We start from the raw sequence: 26,232 nt of genomic DNA on the forward strand, positions 1-26,232 counted from the left end.
ACTAATTGTTCATTCAACTCCACTTTTGAACATTTTGAGCTCTTCATTTTAACTGAGCACCAAGTGACTTTCTGTGGGGTTCTTGTCTTGTGTAACTTTAGAAAAGCTGAGGAAGATAAAGTGTCTGTATAAAGTTTCTCCAGGAATAGTTTTTGATTTTTTTTTTGTTGGTTCAGAGATGAATACTGACCACAATGTCGGGAAAATGCCTCTGCTCCCTTTTCAGATAGGATTCTGTTTAATATCCTGTCTGAAAGATGACACCTCCTACATTTCAACACTTCCTCAGTTCAGCACTGAAGTATCTAGTTTGTATGCTCTCTTTTTTGAAATTGGAATTGTACTTGAACCCACAATCTACTAACAGGTGAGCGCTGTTACTCGACTAAGGCTCTGATGCTTTAATGTCGAATACACGTGCTCCATTCCTACATCATAAAAATTGGCACATTTCCAAAGTACTTTATTGACCATAAGGTGCTTTGGGATGACATCATGAGGTCGTGAATGGTGGCATACAAATATATGCCCATCTGTGTTATTGTATTGATTCCAATATTTTAGCTCCTGTTTTGCAGTAATTCATTGCATGAAATATTTTGAGATAAGTATGATTGTTTATAAATAAATAGAAACTGACAATGGCAAATCAGAGCTGGTGACTAGTGAAATATGCTGTTGGATGAGTATTATTTTGGCACAATTAAATGTTATTTGTGGATGGATCCGACTTGCTTTGAACAGTTGTCATGGAGTAAGTGCTATATTCTGTTCTGAACTTTGTTGATATTTGGACTTCTTACTATAGTAAGAACATGTTGCAAGATTTAAGGATTGAGGGACATTTTTGGAACTATAACCAAGTAACCTGCCCCTGACTGAGATGACTAAACAGATTATGAAATTCAGTATGAGTGTCTTGATGCTTAATGTGCAGACTTAAAACCTGAACGTATTGTACCAAGTATGAGGGAAAGTCTCAAGTTTGTTGACACCATCACTTTCAAGTTTCCCTCCAAGCCATTCACCGTCCTGACTTGGAGCTATATTGCCATTACTTCACTGTCACTGGGTCAAAATCCTGGAACTCCCTCCCTAAGGGCATTGTGGTTCAACCACCTGCATGTAGACTACAGTGTTTCAAGAACGCAGCTTGCCATCAGGTTCTCAAGGGCAACTGGGGATAGGCAGTAAATACTGTTGATTTTAGCTGCTGGTTATTGTGATTTTCTAAATACCCTGCTACTACCACCTCTTTTAGTAAATGGGATCTATAATTTTTTTCCAGTGACAGATATTGGGCTAACTGCTGTTCAGTTTTCTCCTTTGTTTCGTTTTTGTTCTTTGACAGATGTGTATTTGAAGTTTCCCAGACTGCAGGAACATTGAGAATTCAGGGAATTTTGAATAACTACCCTCAATGCATCCAATGTCTAGTTTTATCCACTTATTTGAGTGGTGCACATGTGGAATGAATTGGCAGAGAATGTGGTACAGGCGGGTACAATTACAACACTGAAAAGACATTTGGACAAGTACGTGAATTGGAAACATTTAGTGGGACATGGGCCAAATTCAGGCAAATGCGACTAATTCAGTTTGGGAAACCTGGTTGGATTTAGAATGGACATTTTAGAATGAAAGGTCTGATTCCATGCTAAATGACTCTATATCTTTATATCATTATAACTTCTTACTCATGGTTAGTATTCACCTATAACCTCAGTGAGTTTTTTAAGTGACTTACTTGACCATAGAAAATTACTCCCACAGAATCTAATTCTTATTTTCCAAATGTCCAAACAGGCATTTTTAACAATCCTGAAACTGGGATCAACCAAGCACCATACAAGGTAAAAACTTGGCTAGGCACTTTAATGGCCTTCTGGACTCAATATTGAGATCAACAGCTTTAAATTGTGAACCAACTCCCATTCTCTTTCTTTTAGTTTTACTTGCTACATTCTGAGTCATTGTGTCCTCTCTCTCCTCCCTGCATCCTAGGGTGACTGTTTTCTCTTTGAAGTCTGGTAGTTAGGCATGCCCCTGTTCTGCCATTCTAACATTTAGATCACTTAATCTGAACTATCAACATCTTTTCTCCACCAGCAGTCTCACCCCATCACCGCCACGACTATCCCCCCCAACTAAAGCATAAATGCTGCCCCCTCCACACTTCAGATCAGTTCTGAAGAGTCATCCAAACTCCACATTTAGCTTTCTGTCTCTCCATGGATGCTGTCTGACCCGTTGTGATCTCCTGCAGTTGTTGTTTTCAGTAAAAACTAGGCCCGTTTTGTGGTTCAGTGACTTCGTGCAGCAAGTAGTTGAATCACGCAGATGAGAAAAATCCCACTTTTGATGTTTCATCCAGTGGCTCGTGACTGAGGTCTAGATGCTACAGAAAGATGTGTGCATGAAACATGGCCGCCGGCAGTGACTAAGGGAAACTGACAATGCTGATGAAATTCTAGTCAGCACTGATTGAGACTAGAAACTCTTCAGGGTAGTCTGCAATTAAAATCGTTTAAAACTTCAAGAATAATAGTTTGGTTGTATAACAAAAAGAGAAAACATTGAAGTGTGTACTGGGTCATAAATTGTCTGTAAAGAGGAAAAAGTGAGTGCCTACATGTGTATTCTTGTCACTCCTCGAGACAGATCTCAATTAGACAGTTTAGTAAGATTACAGAAAGAAGGTGGGGCTTGGGAAGAGAGAGAACAAACTCTGCAGTATCCTATGTTCCATAACAATTCTCAGCTAATTAGTACTTCTGAAAACTAAATATTGTGGAAGCTGGAAACCTGAAACAAAAGCAAAATGCTGAAAAGCCTCTACAACATTTTGGATGGAAAAATAATTAATGCTTCTACAAGATAGAGGGCTTGGTGATATGGTACAATAATAGCAAACCCTCCGTCTCAATGTCAGCAAAACAAAAGAAATGATCATTCTCTTCGGAAAGAAAGAAGGAGAACTTGCCCCCCAGCACGCGCACACCACCATGTAATGGAGTGGAGGTCAGGAGGGTTGAGACCATCATGTTCCCAGGGGTGGTGATAACTGACAACCTGAATCTGACTTCGCACATAGATGCAATGGTCAAGAAGGCACAACAGTGCCTCATTTTCCTCAGGTGGCTTAGGAACTTTAACATGTCCATAAGGACCCCACCAATTTTTACAGCTACATCATAGAAAGCATACAGTTTGGGTGCATAATGGCCTGGTAGGACAACTATTCTGTTGAGGATGCAAGAAACCTGCAGAAGGTTGTGTGCATAGTTCATCATGGAAACTAATCTCTCATTCATGGACTCCATCTAAACCTCTCATTGCCACGGAAAGGCTGCCAACATCATCAAAGAACCATCCCACCTCAGTAATCCTTTCTTACCTCCTTCATCATGCAGAAGATACTGAAGCTTGAACACATGCACCATCAGGTTCAAGAACAACTTCTTCCCTACCATTATTAGACTGATGAATAGACTGTCTAACTCCAAATAATCTTGATCTTGTTAACGCTGATCTTGCCTTATGAACATCCTGCATTGCGTAACCTGTATGCTTCACTTAATCCAAGCTCTCTTTTTTTCCACCTTTATAATCTGTATGTCCTTGCTTACTATGGTTTGTGTGTACTGCTCACAAACAAAGGTTTTCACTGTACTTGGGTACATGTGACAATAAATCAAATCAAGTTGGTCCCCGTCATCCGGACTCGTAAATGACTGGGGCTTGGGGTGCTGGTGTGCTGCTGAGGGAGAGATTAGAACTAATTGACACAGTTTAAATTACTGGATCTCCTGTTTAAGATGATGATTTTTTTTGAGGTTTGAGCATCTTTGGAACATTCCTTCCCAAAGAGCAGTGGGGGTGAGTTGTTGCCTTAATAGCACACAGGTAGATTCTTGACTAATGAGATATTCAGCTCAACTGGTCCATGCTGTTGTTTATGCTCCCCTCTGGTTTCTTCCAATTTTTTTTGTCATTGAAATCTTCTGTTGAATTTATTTATTTCATCCTCTCCGCAAACAATTGCCCACATTCTCCTTGAATGCGTACAGAAATATAGGCAAACAAAAGCATATTGGGGAAACAGACCTAGCGAATGGCAGATATGAAATACAAAAAGGGAGAGGCAGCATTGCAGTACTTATAATTTAAAGTTCTCCCTGGATGTCGACAATGTTGGTAAGCTATTATTGTTGACTCCAGTTACCCCTGAATGGTAGCCTTCTAGCAATTGTTTTTATAATTGTGTACCTTGCTTGTCTGCAGAAAATACCAATTGTTAATCAAGTAGTGCTGTTAATAGGCCAGAGCATGTAAGCAGAATCATTGGTCCAAAGAAGGTGTTTTATCCCTGACGTTCACCTGACTGACTTCTGCTTTGAAGCTGCTGTCTGATCTGCTCAGCATTTCCAGAGTTTATTATTTTTATTATGTTCAGGATATTAGCAAACTAATTGGATTGTTATGAAACTGCACTGCTATTATATTTTTCTGGAGTGAGTTCACAAGTCAGACTGCAGATCTAACTTCACATCTTACCACAGTGGAATTTGAACTTGTTTCTGGTTTGTCAGTCTGATGTACTTTGCAGAAGTTGCTGGAAAAGCTCAGCAGGTCTGGCAGCATCTGAAGAGAAATCACAGTTAGTGTTTCAGGTCTGGTGACTCTTCCTCAGAGCTGCTGTTTTTGTTTCTGATTTACAACGTCCATGGTATTTTGGGGTTTTGCTACATTTATTATAGACTGGATCTGCAAGAATTGGTATCACTGGCCAAAAATCTTCGTTCTTATTTCTGTTTCTGTTGGGTTTCTGCAATTTGCCTTTACTGTAGAATGATGAACCTCTGCAGATTATAGCATTTCGACGTTTGTTTAAATTGTCTATTGCCCCAGTGCGAATTTCTGCAAGTATTTTTTTTTCACCAAATTTATGTTCAAAGTGTTTTTGTTGTCAGTAAGCACAAACTACAAGGCTCATTCCTAGGGTGTCCTCTACAGGGGTTATTTTGATTTTGAAATCTTTGAAACAACCTAGGATTGACAAGATGGGATACTTTTTGATTTAGTTTAAGACAATACCAGGCACTCTATTGATTCTTTCATTCTTTGAACAAATTGAAATGACACATGGTGGATTTAAATTTGGAAACTGATGTGTTTTTGTGAAAATGCAAATAATATTAGTATAAGATTCCATGTGTAAAGAAGGCTTTCATTTTGTTATGGGTAATAGTGCAGAAGATTGTATTTTAACTTCAGTTCCAGTGAACTGGGAGCTGTTTTATATTTGTAGCAAAAACAGAAGTTGCTGGAAAAGCTCAACAGGTGGTGGCATCTGTGAAGAGAAATCAGAGTTAACAGCATTTTGGGTCTGGTGATGCTCTGGTAGTTAGGAAAATGTTGATTTCTATGTGGTAGATAGGATGCCCGTTTACCACCTCAGTATTCAAGGGCCCAAACATACCTTCCAGGTGAAGCAGCATTTCACATAATCTAGTATTGGTTGCTCACAATGTGGTCTCCCGTACATTGGGGAAATAAAGCGTAGATTGGGTGACTGCTTCGTGGAACATCTATGTTCTGTCTGCAAAAAATGACTCAGCTTCCTATTGCCTGCCACTTTAACACACCACCTTGTTCCCTGGCTGGCGCCTTTTGTCTCAGGCCTGCTGCAGTGTTTCAGCAAAGCTCAGCGCAAGCTTTTCGAACAATACCTCACTTTCTGCTTGGGGACCCTGCAGCCCTCTTAAACTCAATATTGAATTAAATAATTGAAGGCGTGAACTCCCCCCATGTCCTAGCCCCCTACCCCTCCCATCAGGCCTTTTTTATCACAGGGCCTACCACTACACACTATTTGTTGTTAGCCATTAACAGCTGTTCACCCTCCTTGCCAGATAGTTATCTGTTCCTTTGTCCAACTGCTTGTCTCTATCCCCACCTATTGTTTACTCCTTACCCACTCCCCACTCCATCTTCTGCAGATTAAACCAATATTTTTCCTAGCCACCATCAGTTCTGAGGAAGGGTCACTAGACTTGAAATGTTAATTGTGATTTATCTTCACAGATACTGCCTGACCTGCTGAGCTTTTCCACCAACTTCTGTTTTTGTTTCTGATTTACAGCATCTGCAGTTTTTTGACTTTTATTTATATTTGTAGAACTGGATGGGCATTGTAGCCCTATTACGACTACAGTGAGGGGGATGTTGAATAATGAGCTGTTTAATGCTGCAGTAGATGTTGCAGTCCACGGTGCTTGGCTGATGTGAAAATGTTCCTTTTAATCTCCTGTATGCACTCTACAAATAGTACTTTTCTTATTTTCCGGTTTAAAATGTTTACCTTCTTTATATTGTTGGCATTGTGATGCATGGCTGTTCCAATTTTCAAGGTGTTTTAGACTTTGTGTATGTCGTCTTGCAGCTTTTTATTTGTATTAACTATTACTTGACCTGGCTTTATCATTGTCATTACTGATTTTCAGTTTAGTGCTAATTCCACATACATTTTAAGTTGTGCATGTTTTCATTGAATGTATTTCCATAGCTCCAAGTGACATAATTCATAACCTTCGCATATATCATCCTTAAATTATCCTTTTTTTTGGATGGGAAATAACAACTTCAGACTAGTAAGTTTGTGCTAATTTCAAGCTCCTTTGGAATGTATAATGCTTTTTCTTCACACCATCCCCACTTCCAGTGCAGCACTGAACTAATAAAATTTATTCAGCAATATAGTCTCTGTTAATCTGCAGCATGCTATTATCACTGTAGTGTTCTTTGATAAATAAATTTCAAATTTGCCTGTAATCCTAGGTCATGGTAGCTAGTAAAACCAGTTTCTACAATGATTAAGATAATATTAGTTCTGTGTATCCAAATCCTAGTGAAGGTGATTGGTTTTTCTTTCAATTCCTTTTTCTCAGTGCTTTTACATACCACTTTGTGCTGACAACAGTTGTCACAATTGTATAATCAATAATTTAAATGCGTTCATGTTGCATGATAAAATCACATGCATAATTCCAGAATTGTTATATAATTTCTTTATTGTTCACTTCATAATTTACTGTAAGATTCCAGAATGTCACTTCACATTTCCAGCATGACTGCAACAATGCTTTACACAAAATACACACAGGGTTGGTGCAGGCTTGATGGCCTGCTTCCACATTGTGGGGATTCTATGATTCTATTTCCTTTCTTGCGTACAAATTGACTTGCCAAGTGATCCAAGAATGGAATCTGTTTGCATCCCAGGATCTGCCTGAACTTATCTGTACTTGTCTGAAACAACAGCTAGATTGTTAAAGATTATTATTCCCAAAGTAATTATTTTAATTTTTTACTAGTTCAAGGAAGATATATCAAAGCGATTCAAGGCACAACCAGAACAACTTGTGCTAATATTTGCTGGAAAAATCCTTAAAGATGTTGACACACTTGCGCAGCATGGAATACAAGATGGACTAACAGTTCATTTAGTTATCAAAACTCAAAACAGGTAAATATGCATTTGCACTATATAAAATTCATTTCAAACACAGTGGAAGTGAATTGGCTGATCGAAGTACAATCCTAGATTTCTGAAGACCTGTTTGAAATAACTTGTGCTTAATACCTCCATTTCAAAGCAATTCTGTTGTCCTATTGTGTGCAGTTCTGCTTAGAATTGCTACATTTGAGGTGATGTGCATTCGCCCATTAAAATAGAACTTAAATATTGATGCATATTATAGGCAGTATGAACTAGTGCAGCTGAGAATGCTGCTGAGTATATTGGAAGTTGCTTTAGTGTTTGCATCTACTTTTGAGAAGGAGATGTAATGGTTGGCTGAAAAATGTTTCGATGATTCAAATAGTGCTATGTCACTTTTTACCTGTAGTATCTCCACCAAGTCACTTCACTGAAAAGACCATTCTCCCATTGTGCTTTTGCTGGCTCTAAAGAGCAATCCAATTGGCTGCAATGGCCTGCTTGGATTCCTAAATCTGCTCCCCCTTGTTTTGAGGCTATGCCCCCTAGTTCTAGTTTTACCTGCTTCCGTCTTATCTATTCCCTTCATAATTTCATTTTGTTTTTATAGGATTCCCCCTCCTTCTAAATTATAAGGAGTATTCTCCCAATTCACTCAGTCTGTCCTCCTCAGCCTTTTCAACTCCGGAATCAACCTAGTGAACCTCCAGTGGCAGTATATCCTTTCTCCAGTAAGGTGACCAGAACTACACATAGTACTTCAGGTGTAGCCTCACCACCATCCTGCACAGTTGCAGTGTAACCTCACTGTTTTTAAAACCCGTCGCTCTAGTAATGAAGGACAGCATTCTATTTGCCTTAATTACCTGTTGTACCTGCAATTTTTCACCATTTAAGTAATGGCCCATTTTGCTGTATTCCTACCAAATGGATGTCCTCACATCTATGAACATTGTACTCCATCTGTCAGACCTTGCCCACTTGCTTTGCTTAACTGTAATCCCTCTGCACGCTTTGCCATACACATTCATGTTCATGCCATCTGCGAACTTTGACTCATTATACTTGGTCTCCAACTCTAAATCATCTATGTAAATTGTAAACAATTGCAGTCCTAACACTGATCCCTGAGGCACATCACTAGCCACTTTGTCAACCAGAAAAACACCCATTTATTCTCACTCTTTGCTTCATGTTTATTAAGCAGTCTTCTACCCATGCTGATACATTATCTGTAACCCCATTTGCACATTTATCTTATGCAGCAGCCTTTTGTGCGCACCTTGTTGAATGTCTTCTAGAAGTTCAGACGCACTGATTCCCTGTTGTCCACCATGCTTGGTATATCCTCGAACAATTCTAGTAAATTAGTTAAACATGACCTGCCTTCATGAACCCATGTTGCATCTGCCCTGTGGACTAGTTTCTATCTTGACGTCTTGCTATTTCTTTCTTGAATAAAGGTTTTCCCCGACCACTGAAGTTAAGCTAATGAGCTGTTAGTTACCTGCCTTTCATCCGTCTCCATTTTTTAAAAATGGTGTCGCATTTGCTGCTTTCCAATCAGCTGGAACTGCCTCAGAGTCCAGCAGACTTTGGCAGTAATAGAAGATGCTGTTCTGATGTGGACCCAAGGCATAAAATTCAGAGACCTTACAACTAAAATTTGGGCTTGCTTGAGCTGAAATTAAATGTCTGAGATGTGTAGTTTACCATTACCTCAGCAAAAATGTACTTCACTGTAATCAACATTAAAGCTTTCACATTCCACAAATATAAAACAAAAATTTGTTCTAACAGTCTCCCATTGTCTTTAAGGCCTCCAGAGCAACAGAGCCAACCTGACAGCCAAAACAGTACTGCAGCTACTTCAGCAACATCCAGTAGTACGGCCTCGACTACCAGTAGCCTTGGTAAGTCTCGTTAATAGAAAGTTAAACAAGTCCAGAGTAAGCTACCAGCTTAACAGCTTCATCGCTTGAGTGGCAAGAGACTGTTCAGTACTGTAAGCCCTTAATTCTCTTCCAAATCATCTCATTATTCATTAAATTAGATTAGATATGAATGTGCTGCCACAGCAATAGAAGAACCTTCTCATTACCATGATTGTTGGTCTTCATTTGGTAAATATAAAATGCTTTTACAATCTTGTGTTGCAATTGATGCAGATTGTATTTGAGATTGGGAAAGAATTAGTGTACAGACAAAGCCAAGAAAACTTGACCAGGGCAACCAGTGTGTCAAATTGCCCACATCCTGATCCAGTGCATTTTACAAGCACTGTCTTATTATCCCGAACCTCCATTTCCTACCTACTGACCTCATCCTGCCCCCTTGACCTGTCTGTCCTCCCCGGACTGACCTATCCCCTCCCTATCTCCGCACCTATACTTTCCTCTCCACCTATCTTCTCTTCTATCCCTCTTTGATCCGCCTCCCCCCCCCTTATTTATTTCAGAACCCTCTCCCCATCCCCCTTTTTCTGATGAAGGGTCTAGGCTCGAAACGTCAGCTTTTGTGCTCCTTGGCCTGCTGTGTTCATCCAGCTCCACACTTTGTTATCCTGGATTCTCCAGCATCTGCAGTTCCCATTATCTCTGATCATATTATCCCTTTTGGATAGGGCAGCAGGAATGTGAGGAAAACAGTATAGGATAATTTAGGAAGGGACTCTACAAGTTTTCCTCTGATCCTTGAATGTAATCAGGCAAGCTCCGTCTTTTGCTTGTGCACCTTGAGAGGTCTTAATTTTTATGTTCTTTTAAGGTGTGTTCTTTTTCACTATGATCTGTCATGCAAAAGCAAATTTAAATTTTGCGTTGGGGAAAGTAAAGCTACTTATGTTACTTTTCTCACCACCACATCCCATCTTCTAGCTTCAAGGCATAAAGAGGGGAAAATTTGAAAGTAGCTTCTTATAACCACATAAGTAGTGATGACAGGCACCTAGTCGCTGTTAACTTCCTGCTTGTTTAGCCAAGGAATAAGGTGCAACCATCAGCATTTTCCTAAAATAAAGGGGCGAGGTGTAAGTTAGAAATGTTTTTGTCTCATTCAAAGGCAGTGAATCAGATTGCATATGTTTGAGAAAGGCTATTGTTATTCATGTGTACCCTAGTCACTTATTGTCTTTGGGCTCACTTAGGCCTGCCGTACCCTGGCCTACCCTGGTGTGATGTTTTGCTTATTTGTTCGTGGGATATGGGCGTCTTTGGCATTGATTGTCCACTTCTAACATATCCTGGAGATGATAATAATGAATTGCCATCTTTAACTACCACAGTCCTCAGAATAGAGATGCCCACAGTGCTGTTAGGAAGGGAGTTCCATGATTTTGGCCCAGTGACAGTGAAGAAACAGTTATAAAGTTCCAAGTCAGGATGGTGAAGGGCTTGGACAGGAATTTCCAGATGGTGTTGTTCCCATGCATCTGCTGCCTTTGACCTAGCAATAATAGTGATTGTAGGTTTGAAAGTAGCTGTTAGAGGAACTTTGAGGAGTTACAGCAGCACATCTTGTTGATGTTGATACTGTTGCTACTATGCAATGGTGGTACAAGAGGTGAATGTTGAACATCATGGATGGGATGCCAATCAAAGGGCTACTTTGTTGTGCAGAGTCAAGCTCCATGAAAGTTGTTGGAACTGCACCTAATCTGGCAAGTTTGTTTTTTTTTCTTTTAAACCTTTATTTTCGGAGCTTGGGTGGTGTTAGCCCAGAGTTTGTTGGCCTTCCTTAATGCTCTCAAACTAAGTGGCTTGTTTATCCATTTGAAGACAGTTGAGAGTCAAGCACATTGCCGTGGGTCTCCAGACACATGGAGACCAGACGAAGTTCGTTGGACAGATGTTTCTTACCCTCTTTAGCCACCACTCAGCACTTTGTTACAATGTGAATTCTTGGATTCTGAAGCAGGTTCATGCCCAAATAAAACAATATCTGTGTTTCAGCTGACAAGTAGCACGGAACGTTTTCATTGCAAGTTAAAATAAAACAAAGAGCTGCAGATGCTGGATATTTGGAACAAAAACATAAGTTGCTGGAAACTCCACAGGTCTGATCGCCTGTATGGAGAGAGCGGAGTTAACACTTCGAGTCCACTGATCTACTGAATTTCTCCAGCAATTCCTATTTTTGCATCTCACGAGTGCCAGGCAATTATACTTTCCAGCAAAAGAGAATTGACCTCTTATTGGTTGATATTCAATAGCACAGCTGTTACTGAATATTCCACTGTCAACATCCTGGACTTAGCACTGACCAGAAACTCGACTGGACTAACCAAATAAATATTGTTGCTACAAAAGCATGTCAGAGGCTGCAGTGAGGAACTCACCTGACTTGTTAAAGCCTGTCCACGGTCTACAAAGCACAGGTTATGTGTGTACTGGAATGCTTCTCATTTATCTGGAATACTTACAGCTTTAACAACACTGAAGAAGCCTGATGTAATCAGGACCGAGCAGCCCACTTCCTTGGCATCATTTCCTCAATTGCTTACACCTTCCAGCACTAATGCACAGCAGCCGCAGTGTGCACCATCTATAAGATGTGGTGCAGAACTTTACCAAGGTTCCTTGGATAGTACTTTCGGAATTTTCAACCACTATCACCTAGAAGGGCAAGGCCATTGGATTCGTGGGAATGTTGTTACCTGCATGTTCTTCTCTAAGCCACTTATGACCCTGACTTAGAAGTACCTGCAATTCCCACAATCTCTAGTTGGCTGCATTCGCTGCTTGCAATGTGGTCTTCTCCACGTTGGGGAAATGAGGCATGGACAGGGTGACCACTTTGTGGAACATTTATATTCTGCCCACAGGAAAAAAAAAAGACCCTGAGCTTTCTATTGCTTGCCACTCTCTCACACCACCCTGTTCTCTGGTTAGCACCTCTGTCTTGGGCTTGCTGTGTTCCAACGAAGCTCGGTGCAAGTTGGAAGAACAACTCCTCATTTTCTGCATGAGACCCTGCAGCTCTCTGGATTCAATATCGAGTTAAATAATTTTAGGGCCTATGAACTCTCTATGTCCTGGCCCCCTACCACACGTACCAGGCCTTGTTACCAAATAGCTTGCTATTTCACATTACCTATTGTTAGCCACTAATAATCCCTATTAACAGCTATTCACCCTCTTAGCTAGATTGTTATCAACTCCTTTGTCCAACTGTTCTGTCTGTTTTGGGTTGTATACCTACCTATCACTTATTCCTTAACTCCTCTCTATACCCTATCTTCTGCACATAAACCAACATTTTCTCAGATACCATCAGTTCTGGGGATGGGTCACCAGACCCGAAACGTTAACTCTGTTTGTTCTCAGAAGCTGCCAGACCTGGTGAGCTTTTCCAGCAACTTCTTTCTAGTACTTGATTTATAGCATCTGCAGTTCTTCTTTAAGTTTTTTTAAATTTAGAAATTTATCCCCATTCCTTCAGTGTTGCTCATTCAGAATTTGAAACTGCCTCTGTAGAAGGATTGTGGGCCTATCCCAAAAGGCACATGGACTGCAGCAGGTCATCACTACTTTATCAAGGGAGACCAGAGATGGGCAAAACATTGCTGGCTCAGTAAGCAACACCCACAGCCCATTTTATAAAAAGAAATCCTTCACCCACATTTTTTTAAACAATTGACAATGGTTTCCTGGTGCCTGTCAGACTAGCTTTTTCATTTATAGGCTTATGAATTGATAGCAAAGCCAATGAACATCATGCATGTGTCATTGGGCATAGTCATTGCTCTGCATGTGTGGCATGACTGTTACTTGTCATCTGTAGCCCAAACCTACATGATGCCTGGGTATCACTGCATGTGGACACAATACTTCTGACATATTAGAAATGATGCCAAGCATTATCCAATCATTAATGAACTTCTGACCTTTTTAATGCTAGGAGGTCATTGATGAAGCAGCTGAAAATGGTTGGGCCTAGGAACTTTTACAGTGATGTCCTGTGGCTGGTATAATTGGCCTCCTACCCTCTTTGTTTGGTATGACTCCACATGGTGCAGCAGATTCCTACTGAGGGTTATTCATTTGTGGTTGTATGTGGAAGCTAGCTGAACTTATGATGCTGTTGAGATTGCACTTGAAGCAACTTATTTTTTTAAAAAATTGAACTTGTTTGACGTATTTCGACTTTTGTGTTGTTTACCGGCACTGACCTGTTATCTTGTGTGTTCCAGGTGGATTGGGAGGACTTGCAGGTTTGAGCAGCTTGGGACTGAATTCATCCAACTTCCTGGAGTTACAGACTCAGATGCAGCGACAGCTCATGTCGAATCCAGAAATGATGTCTCAGATAATGGAAAACCCTTTTGTACAGAACATGCTGTCTAATCCTGACATGATGAGACAATTAATTGTGACTAACCCACAGATGCAGCAGTTGATTCAGCGAAATCCAGAGATCAGTCACATGCTTAATAACCCAGACATAATGAGACAAGTAAGTCAGAATGAGCAAGCAAAGAGATTACAATTTTTTTCATGCCCTGAAAATCAATAAAAATTACATTGCAAAAACTACTCTGTTCTTTCTCCCAAGCAAATGAAATTCCCTTCTCAATATGTCAACTCGTTGATGTCCCCTGAAAACCTCAAGAATTCCCAGAGAGAAAAAGGACAGGAGCAGTTGTAATAGCTGAATTGCCTCTTTTCATTCTGCTGCCTATGCCCATACTTAGTACAATTTTATTGGTCTCAAATGCTTTGGGACGAAATTTAAGAGACTTGCAATGGTCTTTTAAAAATGTTTTCCTTTTAGAAAGTGTATTGATGCAAGCATAATTTTCATTGAATCTAAATTCTGTGTAAAGAGCTACTGTTTTGCTCATATTTTAATTTGTTTTTTTGAACATGTGCATTACTGTTGTCTGTCTGGTTAGTCTAACTGTTGTCATTTTTCCAACTAGACTTTGGAACTTGCTCGAAATCCAGCTATGATGCAGGAAATGATGCGAAACCAAGACCGAGCACTTAGCAACTTAGAAAGTATCCCAGGTGGTTATAATGCCTTAAGGCGAATGTACACTGACATCCAGGAACCAATGTTAAATGCTGCCCAAGAACAAGTAAGTAGGCAATCATTTTCTTCCTGGTGAAGGAATGGCAGAGTGTTTTTTGTTCCAATTCAGCATCCTAATTGGATGGAAATACTGTATTTGTCCCCTGTTTTTTTTTCTTTTATTAAAGCAGGTGGCATATTTGAACACTTAACTACAAACTGACTGAATTTTTGTCATGAGATAACCAGGTGTAGAGCTGGATGAACAAAGCAGGCCAAGCAGCATCAGACGAGCAGGAAGGCTGACGTTTCGGGCCTAGACCCTCCTCCAGAAATGGAGGAGGGGAAGGGGGTTCTGAAATAAATAGGGAGAGGGCGGAGGCGCATAGAAGATGGATAGAGGAGATGATAGGTGGAGAGGAGACAGACAGGTCAGAGCTGGGGATGGAGCCAGTAAAGGTGAGTGTTGGTGGGAAGGTAGGGAGGAGAAAGGTCAATCCATGGAGGACGGACAAGTCAAGGGGGGGGGGGGTGCGTGGGATGAGGTTAGTAGGAAGGAGGTGGGGGTGGGGCGATAGGTGGGAGGAAGGACAGGTTAGGGAGGTGGGGGCGAGCTGGGCTGGTTTTGGGATGTAGTAGGGGGAGGGGAGGTTTTGAAGCTTGCGAAGCCCACATTGATATCATTGGGCTGCAGGGTTCCCAAGCAGAATATGAGTTGCTGTTCCTGCAATCTTCGGGTGGCATTGTTGTCGCACTGCAGGAGGCCCAGGATGGACATGTCGTCTGAGGAATGGGAGGGGGAGTTGAACTGGGAGGTGCAGTTGTTTAGTGCGAATCAAGTGTTAATAGGGTGTTTAAGTATCACATTGCTGTTGGTCTGGAGTTACATGTAGGCCAAGCCAGGAAAAGAAAGCAGAATGCTTTCCCTCAATGTCATCTGTGGATCCAATGGGTTTTTACTCAATTAACAGTGGTTATGTGGTTGCCATTGAACTTGCTTTTATTGGATTCATTTTCCACCATCTGCCATAGTGGGATTCAAACTCCTATACCCAGAGTATCAGTTTCGGTTCTGAATTACTTGTCCGGTGAAATTACCACTACACCACAGCTCCCCAAATAAGATGCAAGAGATTACTGTATACTGAAGATGATTCATGTAGAAAATTAATTCGTTCCAAACTTTGGTGCCTCCTTCTAAACCTTGGGCTGAGGTACATGGAGATCTTTATTCTGCATCTAGTTGTGCTACATCTGACCTCCGGTGCTTTGCCTATGTTATATTTGTCAATATCTCATGAACCTAATAGGCTAAATGGCTACCTTGTGTGCTGTCATGTTTCTTAGATTACGTTTCTATGTAAATGCTAAAAGCTAATTGTACATACGAAATGTTAACTCTCAAATAGTTCTACAGTTGCTGTAATAAAACCAAAAGTGCTGAGAACAGGTTCAGCAGCATCTGCGGAAAGATGTATCAATTTCTTTAGCAAATACAGACAGGGAAAAAGGCAAGAAGTGGGAATGATTGTGTTAGAATGGATGATGGCTACGATGAAAAAAAACACTAAAAAAAGATGATAGAAGACCAAAAGGGAGAGTCAATATGAAAACTAAAGATGAGTATGGAGGAGTTGTCTGAAAAACTTGCAACTCATTATGATATGAAATTGTTGACCCCATGTTAAATCTGAAAGACTGTAAAATGCATATTTTAAAGATGAGAGGTGCATCTTGAGAGTGATTGGAAATTTGTGAAGTTGAGGTCTGAAATAGCAAGTGACCAAGAAGTTCTGAGTCATGCTTATGGACTCGATAGATATATTCATCAATGAATTCCTGAAATTTGCAGTTGTGAAGCAAACATGTAGTTGATGTTGAACTAGCGGAGACTCATCGTGTCCCAGTCAGCTTAAGAGAATAAATTATTCCAATAGTAGTAATCCACTCCATACTCAGTACCTGAATAGCATAATTTGCTCACTAAAAATTCTGATGCGCAAACCTCTACTACTAAGAACACATTGTAAAACCAAAATCGATAAACCTGTTTTGCAAACAAGCTGCTAAATTACTAGAAGCTTTGAGTTAAATCAAAGAATAAGCAGAATTTTTCAGATAGTTTGTCAAAACAATTTGCTAAATATTTGAATAAGACCATTTTAGTCAGCAAACTTTACCTTGTCTGTATGTGAAATCTTAAAAAATTTGGCCACCCAGTTTTTGATGTTGGGATGTTTTGTCCCAAGACAAAAGTGGTTTTCTGTTTTGTAGGTGGTTAAATTAGCTTCCAAAAGTGAATTCATGACTGCTGTTGTCACCATTTTGAGTGAAAATTAATTCTCAGGCTTTTTTAAAACTTTCAAAACTTGAATGGGATGGTACAGGATTTTGGCAAAATTTTAAATGAAAATTGAGCTATGTTTTTGACATCAGTAAGTTGGGATATGACTTATAGGTATGTTAAGCATTCAACAGCATTAAAAGATGAAGAGACTGATTATTACTTTGTAAAGACTACATTGTACTTCATTTTTTTACTCTAGTTTGGGGGCAATCCTTTTGCATCCTTGGTGAGTAATCCTGATGGAGGCAATCAGCCATCACGTACAGAGAATCGAGACCCTTTGCCTAATCCCTGGGCTCCCCTGTCAAGTTCACAGACCCCTACGAGTACAACCACAGGTGGAACTACCAGTCAATCTACAACGCCAAGTCTAGGAGCTGGATTGGGAGGTAAAATTCCTTTGTCAGCAATAGTATAAGAACTCCAGAGAATGTAAGCATTTCATTCATTGGCTTTTTCTTTCCATTAGTTAAAACCGCAAATTGCAAAAAATAAATTCATTAATGAGTTTATTAAATTGAATGCTTAACCAGTATATATAGAGTCCAGTACATTCTAGAATTGCATTTAAGTTTCTTTTTGTTAAATTAGTATCCTGCAAAGCAAACTATTCATGAGCGCTAACTCAATTTTTGTTTCTGTAGTTTATTATTTTGATTCTTCTAAAGAAAAGGTTCCAAAGGCTTGCAATACACTACAAAGAACTTCTTAATGTACAAATGTTTCTAAATAGAATCATCCTCCTTAAGATCTCTATTCTGCTGTGCCAAGTGAAAATTTGGCATTTCTTAATGGTAGGCATCTCGTGATTAAGAAGTGTATTTCTTCTTCTATTTCCTTTTTTCTCTTTCCCTCTCCTCATTCTGTTTTCATTTTGTTTTCCTGTTTTTTTTTTGTTCCTCCATCTTTACCTCTCCCATATCTGCACTACTGGCATACTAATCCTGGGCATAGGATTTCAGTTCTAGGGGTAACCTACTCGAGCATCCATTACCAACCTACGTTTGTGAAGTTCTAAACTTACTTAATGATCTTTTCCTCAGCAGGATCTGGTATGTTCAACACACCAGGTATGCAGAGCTTATTGCAGCAGATCACAGAAAACCCACAGCTCATGCAGAACATGCTCTCAGCGCCTTACATGAGGAGTATAATGCAATCCCTGAGTCAGAATCCTGATCTTGCTGCACAGGTACAGACCCGGATATCTCATTGTGTTTTCTGTAAATTAAGTGTACCAGATAATAGCATTTATATTTTGAAATAATGTGACACATTTAAAGTACAGCATTTAACATATAAATATAACCACCATTCTGCTCCAGCAATATTCTATAAACTGAGTTGAGATAAATTGTCAAATTAATATTTGTTGGTGATGTTAGTTGAGGGAAAAGTATTAATGCTAATAATTTGGAAAGCTCCCTATTCAACTTTTAATACAACAGACCTTTTAATACTGACCTAAAACAGTCCAGCTTCAGTTTAATGTCTCATACAAACAATAGTGCAGGTAACAATGTAACACAGGCACCCTAGTGCAGTATCACCTAAGTAGTGATGTTCCAGATTGGAATTCCAAACTACAATTATCTAACAGAGATGGAAATGCTACTGTGAAATTTTGAAGCTACGCTGCTTTTGAGTTTGAGGTTAACCAATTATGTTTTGAATGTTGGTAACCAATTGGTCACTTAAGACTTTGGTGTTCAAAGATCCAAAGTAATGAACATTAAGCTTTGAATTGTATTGCAAAATTGTGATATGTAGATTTGATGTCTGTTATTTCAACTGGTGGTGATATTGTTTTTCAACTTGTGACTTTATTATCACTTTTTTTAAGCACAGTCAGCACCAATAAAATTGTTTATCTCTCAATTTCTTCCCTTTAATCTTTTAATTTAGATATTTTTTGGTCAAAAAATATCCATAGTTAATGTCAGTCTAGAAGTTTCCATTGTAATACGATTGTAGGCTTCCATTACAGCTGAACTTGATCTTGGTCTGATCCAACACTGAAGAGTATTACTGGATATCTCATTGGATCAGAACCCCTATTTGAAATCTCCTCCGTCTCACCCGCCTTAGTAAAAGGGCATCTGCAGCCTATGACAAGTTGACTGCATTCTCTCCCTCCAAATACGTGGTATTGCCTTCAAGTTCCATTCACACTTATCTAGTCACAGCTAGGGAATCACCTGTAATAGCTTAACTTCTTACTCCCACATGGCTGTACTTCTGGTGTTTACCTGATCGCAGCCACAGAATACTCAGTGCCAGTTACCACAAATCGATCTCATTCTCATCATCCATTCTCTTAACTATTCCTCTGTCTCTAAATTGTCACGTTGTCTGCCATCTAGAACAGGGTAAGCAGAAATTTTCCTCCAATCACATGCTGGGAAAAATAAATGTATTTTAGTCCTTGTCACAAACATGTCTCTTAATGACAGTACTCTCCATGGTAACTCTGAGGCTGAAGCAAAGTGTTCACAACCTTGAGAGTTATATTTCACCTCAGAATGAGCTTCTACTACATATTTCATGACATTACTAAGAGCATCTGTTTCCACTTCACTCCTGCCTTAGCTCATCTGCTGAAACTCTGATCAGTGGTGCTCTTAATAATGCCAACACACTCTTGCCAATGACCCTATTTAGTGTACTCAGTATCACAAAAACTCTATGCGAAGCCTCTCTCCAAATGCAGTTCCCATGGTGCTTGTCGATCTATGTTGTCACCTGGTCAGACAACACCTCTTTTAAAATTCTCATTCTTCTTTTCCAATTCTCCTCCACCTCTAATCTCCTTTAGCCACACACCCACCCCTTGGATATCTGTGCTGCTTTAATTCATTGTTCGTAAGTTATTTCATTGGATATAGGTTCTGGTGGCAAGGCTCATATCCTTAAAGTTAGTTTTAGGTCTTTAGTCCTGCTTTGGGCTGAATGAGGTAGACACATTTTTGAATAGATCTAGCAACTCAAGGCCGAGCATTTAGGAGGTGCCGTAGGCGTTCAGCTGGAGAATTGTATTCAGTTACATGGCCTAGCGTACTCCCTATTCTACCATTACCATCAAACCAGGTTAAGGTTGAACCTTGGTTAAGTGAAGAGTACAGGAGGGCATTAACTGGAGCAGTGCCAGATCTGCCTAAAACAGATATTAACCCAGTAAAGTAACCACGCAGGACTGCATGTGAAATCGCAAAAGCAATATGAAATAGAGAGGACCAAACAATCCTACTATGAAGAGTGGGGGCATTCTGCAAAGTGAGCCAGTGTTTTGCAGTCTCCCAGTCCAGTCTATGTTTCATCTCCACAATGTAATGGAGACCATATTTATTAGCAGTGTGTGCAAGAGACTAGATTTAAATAAGTGCAAGTAAAATGCTGCTTCATCTTGTAAGTTGGGTTTTGGGCTTTGGACAGTTGAGGATACATGTCAGCAGGCAAGTGATAGACCTGCGATGTCATGGCTAATGAGGAAGCATTAGGTGTTTGGAAGAGTGGAGCAAGATGTCTGAGTTAAGGGCTACTAGAATTGAAAGGATTAAGGTTAGTAAGGAGGCGGTGTTATCAATTCTAGAAGGTCTGAAGGCGGATAAATCTCCTGGGCCAAATGGGGTTTTTTGAGGATTCTCTGGGAAGCTAGCAAGGAGGTGGTGGAGCCTTTGGCCTTGATCTTTAAGTCCTCATTGTCTACAGGTTTAGTACCAGAGGACTGGAGGATTGCAAATGTTGTGCCCTTGTTCAAGAAAGACAGTAGGGATGACCCAAGTAATTATAGACCTGTGAGCCTTACGTCTGTTGTAGGAAGAATTTTGGAAAGGATTATAAGAGATAGGATTTATAATCATCTAGCAAGCAACAATTTGATAGTCAGCATGGATTCGTCAGGGGCAGGTCGTGTCTCACAAACCTCATTGAGTTTTTTAAGAAGGTGACCAAGCATGTGGATGAGGGTAGGGCAGTTGACGTGGTGTACATGGACTTCAGTAAAGCCTTTTGATAAGGTTCCATGTGGTAGGCTATTGGAGAAAATACAGAGGCACGGGATTGAGGGAGATTTAGCAGTTTGGATTAGAAACTGGCTTTCTGTAAGAAGGCAGTGAGTGGTGGTTGATGGAAAATATTCAGCCTGAAGTCCGGTTACTAGTGGTGTGCCTCAAGGATCTGTTTTGGGGCCACTGCTGTTTGTTTACATCCAAGTCATTTATAAAAATGACATGGATGTAGACATTGGTGGATGGGTTAGTAAGTTGCAGATGACACTAAAGTTGGTGGAGTGGTGGACAGTGTGGAAGAATGTTGCAAGTTGCAGGGAGACTTGGATAAACTGCAGAATTGGGCTGAAGGGTGGCAAATGGAGTTTATACGGATAAATGTGAGGTGATTCACTTTGGGAGGAATAATAGGAAGGCAGAATACCGGGCCAATGGAAAGATTCTTGGTAGTGTGAATGTGCAGAGGGATCTTGGTGTCCATGTACATAGATCCCTGAAAGTTGCCACCCAGCTTGATAGTGCTGTTAAGGATTACGGTGTTTTAGGTTTTGGTAGAGGGATTGAGTTCCGGAGCCGTGATGTCATGATGCAATTGTACAAAACGCTAGTGCGGCCTCCTTTGGAATATTGCGTGCCATTACAGGAAGGATGTGGAAGCATTGGAAAAGGTGTAGAGGAGATTTACCAGGATGTTGCCTGGTCTGGAGCGCAGGCCCTATGAAGGAAGGCTGAGGGACTTGGGTCTGTTCTCATTGGAGAGAAGGAGGCTAAGAGGGGATTTAATAGAGACATACAAGATGATCAGAGGATCAGATGGGGTGGACAGTGAGAGTCTTTTTCCGAGGATGATGACTTCAGCTTGTACAAGGGGGCATAGCTACAAATTGAGGGGTGATAGATTTAAGACACATGTCAGAGGCAGGTTCTTTATTCAGAGTGGAAAGGGGGTGGAACGCCCTGCCTGCCAATGTATTTAACTCAGCCACATTAGGGCCATTTAAACAGTCCTTGGATAAGCATGTGGATAATGATGGGATAGTGTAGGCGGAGGGGCTTAGATTAGTTCACAGGTCAGCCCATCATCGAGGGCCGAAGGGCCTGTCTGTGCTGTATTGTTCGATGTCATGGCGGGAATGCTCCCCATGGATCGTTTACAGGAGACTGGAGGATGTGTATGGTGGTGGTGTCCTTCCAGAAATGGTGAAGAATGATACTTTCACTTGGCAATATTCTGTCTGAGCTGGGTAGCTGTGTCACCACCACGTGATTCCACACCCTAATCAATCTGCCAACATATAGACTTCACAGACCCATGCACACTTAAAAACAAAGAGTGAGTACTGTAGCAGGGATGAAAAATGAGGATAAGTGGAACCCTGTCATTGTTCTGACAGAAAGAAGAGGTGAGGGTGGAAGTGCAAGAGTTTAGTCTGACATAGTTGAGGCCCTGTTAATCATGTTTATTGGAATTCCGACGTCCCTGCAGCAGTTCTTCTGAGTTGGTGTTTTCTAATCGCCTCGTTCAGAGATGTTATTACACATCTGGACCAATTGGGACTTCAACCTGGGCCTTCTAGCCCAGAGGTAGGGACATTGCCACATCAAGGACCCTTGAGTTCCTCAGGGTAGGAAACCAGGTCCACCCAGTTCTGAGGAAGGGTAACCAAACCCAAAACGTTAACTCTGATGTTTTCTTCACAGATGCTGCCAGACCTGCTGAGCTTTTCCAGCAACCTCTGTTTTTGTTCCAGCCATCTTCAGCTGCTCCATCAATGAACTTTCCTTCGTCATAAGGTCAGAAGTGGGGATGTGCAATGTTTGACACTCTTCCAACTCCTCAGCAACTGAAACAGTCAGTATCCAAATGTGGCAAAACTAGGACAGTATTCAGCCTTGAGTTGACTAATGACAAGTAACATTCATGCCAGAGAAGAAAGTATCCGATCTTAATTAACCCTTTGACATTACCATGACTGAATTCCTCAAATCCTGGAGGGTTGCTATTTATGAGAAACAGAACTAGAATAGCCATGTGAGTACTGTGGTCGGTCAGGTTGGGAATTCTGTGCTGAGTCACTCCTCCTGACATGACAGTGTGGCCAAATTCAGTTCTAACTCCACTTGCGAATGTGCTGATGACACCACTGTAACGTGTTGGATCTCAAACAACGATAACAGTACAGGAAGGAGAAACATAGCTTAGTGGAAAGAAAACAATCTCTCCCTCAATGTCAACAATGTTGGTCATTGACTTCAGGAAGCAGGATATGCCTCTTTCTGTATCAATGGTGGAGATGGGAGAGAGCTTCACATTTCTAGGAGTAAATATCACCAATGATCTATCTTGGTCCATCCACATTGACACAACAGTCAAGAAAACACTACACCTCTACTTCTTCAGAAGGCTAAAGAAATTAGGCATGTCCACAATGACTCTTACAAATTTTTATAGATGCATCAAAGAAAGCATCCTATTTGGATGCATCACAGCTTGGTATTGGGCCCAGACTTGCCATACCACAAGAAATTGTGAACACAGCTCAGTCCATCATGAAAACCAACCTTCCTTCCACTGACTCTTCGACACTTCCCGCTGCTTCAGGAAAGGTGTCAACATAATCAAGGACCCCTTCCCACCTTGGTTATATTCTCTTCCACCCTCTTCCATTGGGGAGAGGATACAAAAGTTTGAAAACACATTTAAGAACAGCTTTTTCCCCATTGTTATTGAACTTATGAATGGACCTCTCAATATATTTGAGTTGATCTTTCTCCATACTTTCTTTGTAGCTGTAACACTGTATTCGGCACTCCTTTACATCAGGGTAACATAACAATGTAAGGTATGATTTGTCTGGTTCGCATGCAATCCAGTACTTTCACTGTATTTCAGTACGTGACAATAAATCAAATCAAAACCCATGCATGTTTACCATCTCTGAGTCATACAGCATAGAAACAGGCTCTTTGGCTCAACTCATCCATGCTGATCAGGTTCCTAAACTGAACTAGACCCATTTTCCTGCATATAGTCCACATCCCTCTAAACCTGCCCACATGTCTTTTTAAATGTTATTGTACCCAGCTCTACCACTTCCTTTGATAGTTTGTACCACATAGTCATCACCCTCTGTAAATGAATTGCCCCTAAGGTCCCTTTTAAATCATTTCCCTGTCATCTTAAACCTATGCCCTCTAGTTTTGGACTCCCCTACCCTGGGGTAAAGACCTTTGCTAATCACTTTATCTGTGCCCCTCATGATTTTGTATTCTCTATCAAGTCACCTCTCGGCTTCCTACTGTCTACAAAACACAAATCTGAAGTGCAGTAGAATACTGTCCACTCGCTTTGAGTGCAGCTCTAACAATATAGCTTGACACAAATGTTTTAAGAGTAATTGTAAAGGAATGTGGACAGTGCTAGCTGGAGTAGACTGGGAAAGGAAAGACAGGTTGAGGAACAATGGTAGGCAATTAAGAAAATAGTTCATGTCTCGCAGCAAAAATGTGCCCCAGTGAGAAAAGGATAAGCCAATTATAGTTATAGCATAAAATCAAAAGAAAAAAGCATTCAAAATGGCAACAATTGCTGGTAAGTCAAAGGGTTGGTACAGTTTTTTTTAGAAACCGATAAAGATTACCCAAACTAATAGAGAGAGAAGGTAAACTCAGGATATACTTGCAAATAATATCAAGATAAGACAGTAAGAAACTGTTTATAAGGAAGAGAAAGACCAATGTTGACACAGGCCTTTTAGAGAATGAGGCTGGGGAAATGGAAAGGCAGTTGAATAAGTACTTTAGTAGAAGATGCTGATGGTAATTTCACAATTACTAAATAATCAAGCGGCAGAAGGAGAGCAAATAAACACCATGGCTAGCACTAGAGAAAAAGAGAGACACTAATGGGGCTAACAACCTATAAGTCAACTATATCTGATGGGAGCAGCCTAGGATATTTTTAAAAAAGTAACTGCAGAGGAAATGGATGCACTAGAATCCTTAGATTGTAGAAAAGTTCCCAAGAATTGGAAAATTGCCAATATAATTTTTTTATTTATAATGGGAGGGAGACAAAACAGAACAGATAGCTAAATGCCAGTTAGCTTAACATCATACTGGGGGAAATGTTGGAGACTATTATAAAGGATACAGGAGGATCACTTAGAAATTCATACGATCAAACAGAATCAGCCTGGCTTCATGAAGGGGGAAATCATGCCTAACAAATTTAATGGAGCTCTTTGAGGAGGTAACAAACAGGATAGGTAAAGGGGATGCAGTGGACAAAATATACAGAATTTCAGAAGGCAATTGATAAGGTACTACGTGTTCAGCTACTTAAGAACCTGTGGTGTTGGAGGTAGTATATTAGTGTAGAGGATGCCACAGGGATCATGCTTAGTTGCGGTCTATGTTATTGACTTGTTGAGAAAAGTCAATGTATTATAGCCAGGTTTGTGATGGATAAAAATAGATGAGAAGGCAGGTGGTGAGGATGATTGAGTCTGCAGATGGATAGAGACAAGTTAAGCAAATGGCTAGCAAACTTGACGGATGGAATATATGTGGGAAGATATGAGGTTATGCACTTCAGCAGGAAGAATAGAGGATCTGAATATTATTTAAATGGAGAAGGACCACAGAAAGCTATTGAACAGGAGAATTTGGAAGCCCTCATGCAAACATCGTGAAAAGTTAGCATGTAAGTTCAGCAGCTAATATGGAAGGCAAATGGAATTTTGGCCTTACTAAAACTGTACAGGACACTATTCAGACCACAGCTGGACTACTATGAACACTTTCTCTAAGGAGAGAAAGACTTGGAGGCAGTATAGAGAAAATTCACTGGGCTGATGTCAGGTATGTGCTGAACTCATTGGAGTTTAGAAGAATGCAATACAATCTTATTGAAACATACATGTTTTGTTGGGGACTTGACAGTGTAGATGTGGAAAAGTATTTTCACATGTGGGAGAGACTAGGACAAGAGGGCTTAATCTTGGAATAAGGAGTCACCCATTTAAGGCAGAGATATGGTGAATCTAGATTTCTTTATTGCAGAGGACTTGAGACTCGGTCAGTAAGCATATTCACAGCTGAGTTGGACAGATTTTTAAGCAGTAAGTGAATTGAGGGTCATGGGGAAAGGGCAAAAGATTGGAATTTGGATTATCAGATCTCATTGAATGGCAAAGAAGGCTCGATGTGTTCATTGGCCTATTTCTGCTACAGAAATGGATACCATCCAAAACAAAGTAGCTGCCTAATTAGCAACCTATCCAACACCTTTAGTAGTCATTCCCTTCACCTTGGAAGTGCAGTGGTAGCAGTGCATACTATCTACAGGGTGCATTGTGATACCT

General features: G+C 40.4%; 1 protein-coding gene across 4 annotated transcripts in view; it reads left to right on the top strand.

Annotated features, from left to right (window-relative positions):
* The window catches only part of LOC125450989 (ubiquilin-1-like), a 52,531-nt gene that overhangs the window by 14,448 nt on the left and 11,851 nt on the right, over positions 1-26,232 (top strand). Inside the window, exons 2-7 of one of the 4 annotated variants that reach the window (XM_048527554.2) lie at positions 7,377-7,528; positions 9,302-9,414; positions 13,692-13,954; positions 14,421-14,579; positions 17,059-17,248; positions 17,903-18,051. In XM_048527554.2, the coding sequence (XP_048383511.1) occupies positions 7,377-7,528; positions 9,302-9,414; positions 13,692-13,954; positions 14,421-14,579; positions 17,059-17,248; positions 17,903-18,051 (1,026 nt within the window). The remainder of the gene's footprint in view (positions 1-7,376; positions 7,529-9,301; positions 9,415-13,691; positions 13,955-14,420; positions 14,580-17,058; positions 17,249-17,902; positions 18,052-26,232) is intronic. The other 3 variants (XM_048527555.2, XM_048527556.2, XM_048527557.2) reach the window with 3 other exon arrangements.

The sequence above is a fragment of the Stegostoma tigrinum genome, chromosome 3 (assembly GCF_030684315.1).
Source record: "Stegostoma tigrinum isolate sSteTig4 chromosome 3, sSteTig4.hap1, whole genome shotgun sequence".
In the NCBI taxonomy this organism is placed as follows: domain Eukaryota; kingdom Metazoa; phylum Chordata; class Chondrichthyes; order Orectolobiformes; family Stegostomatidae; genus Stegostoma; species Stegostoma tigrinum.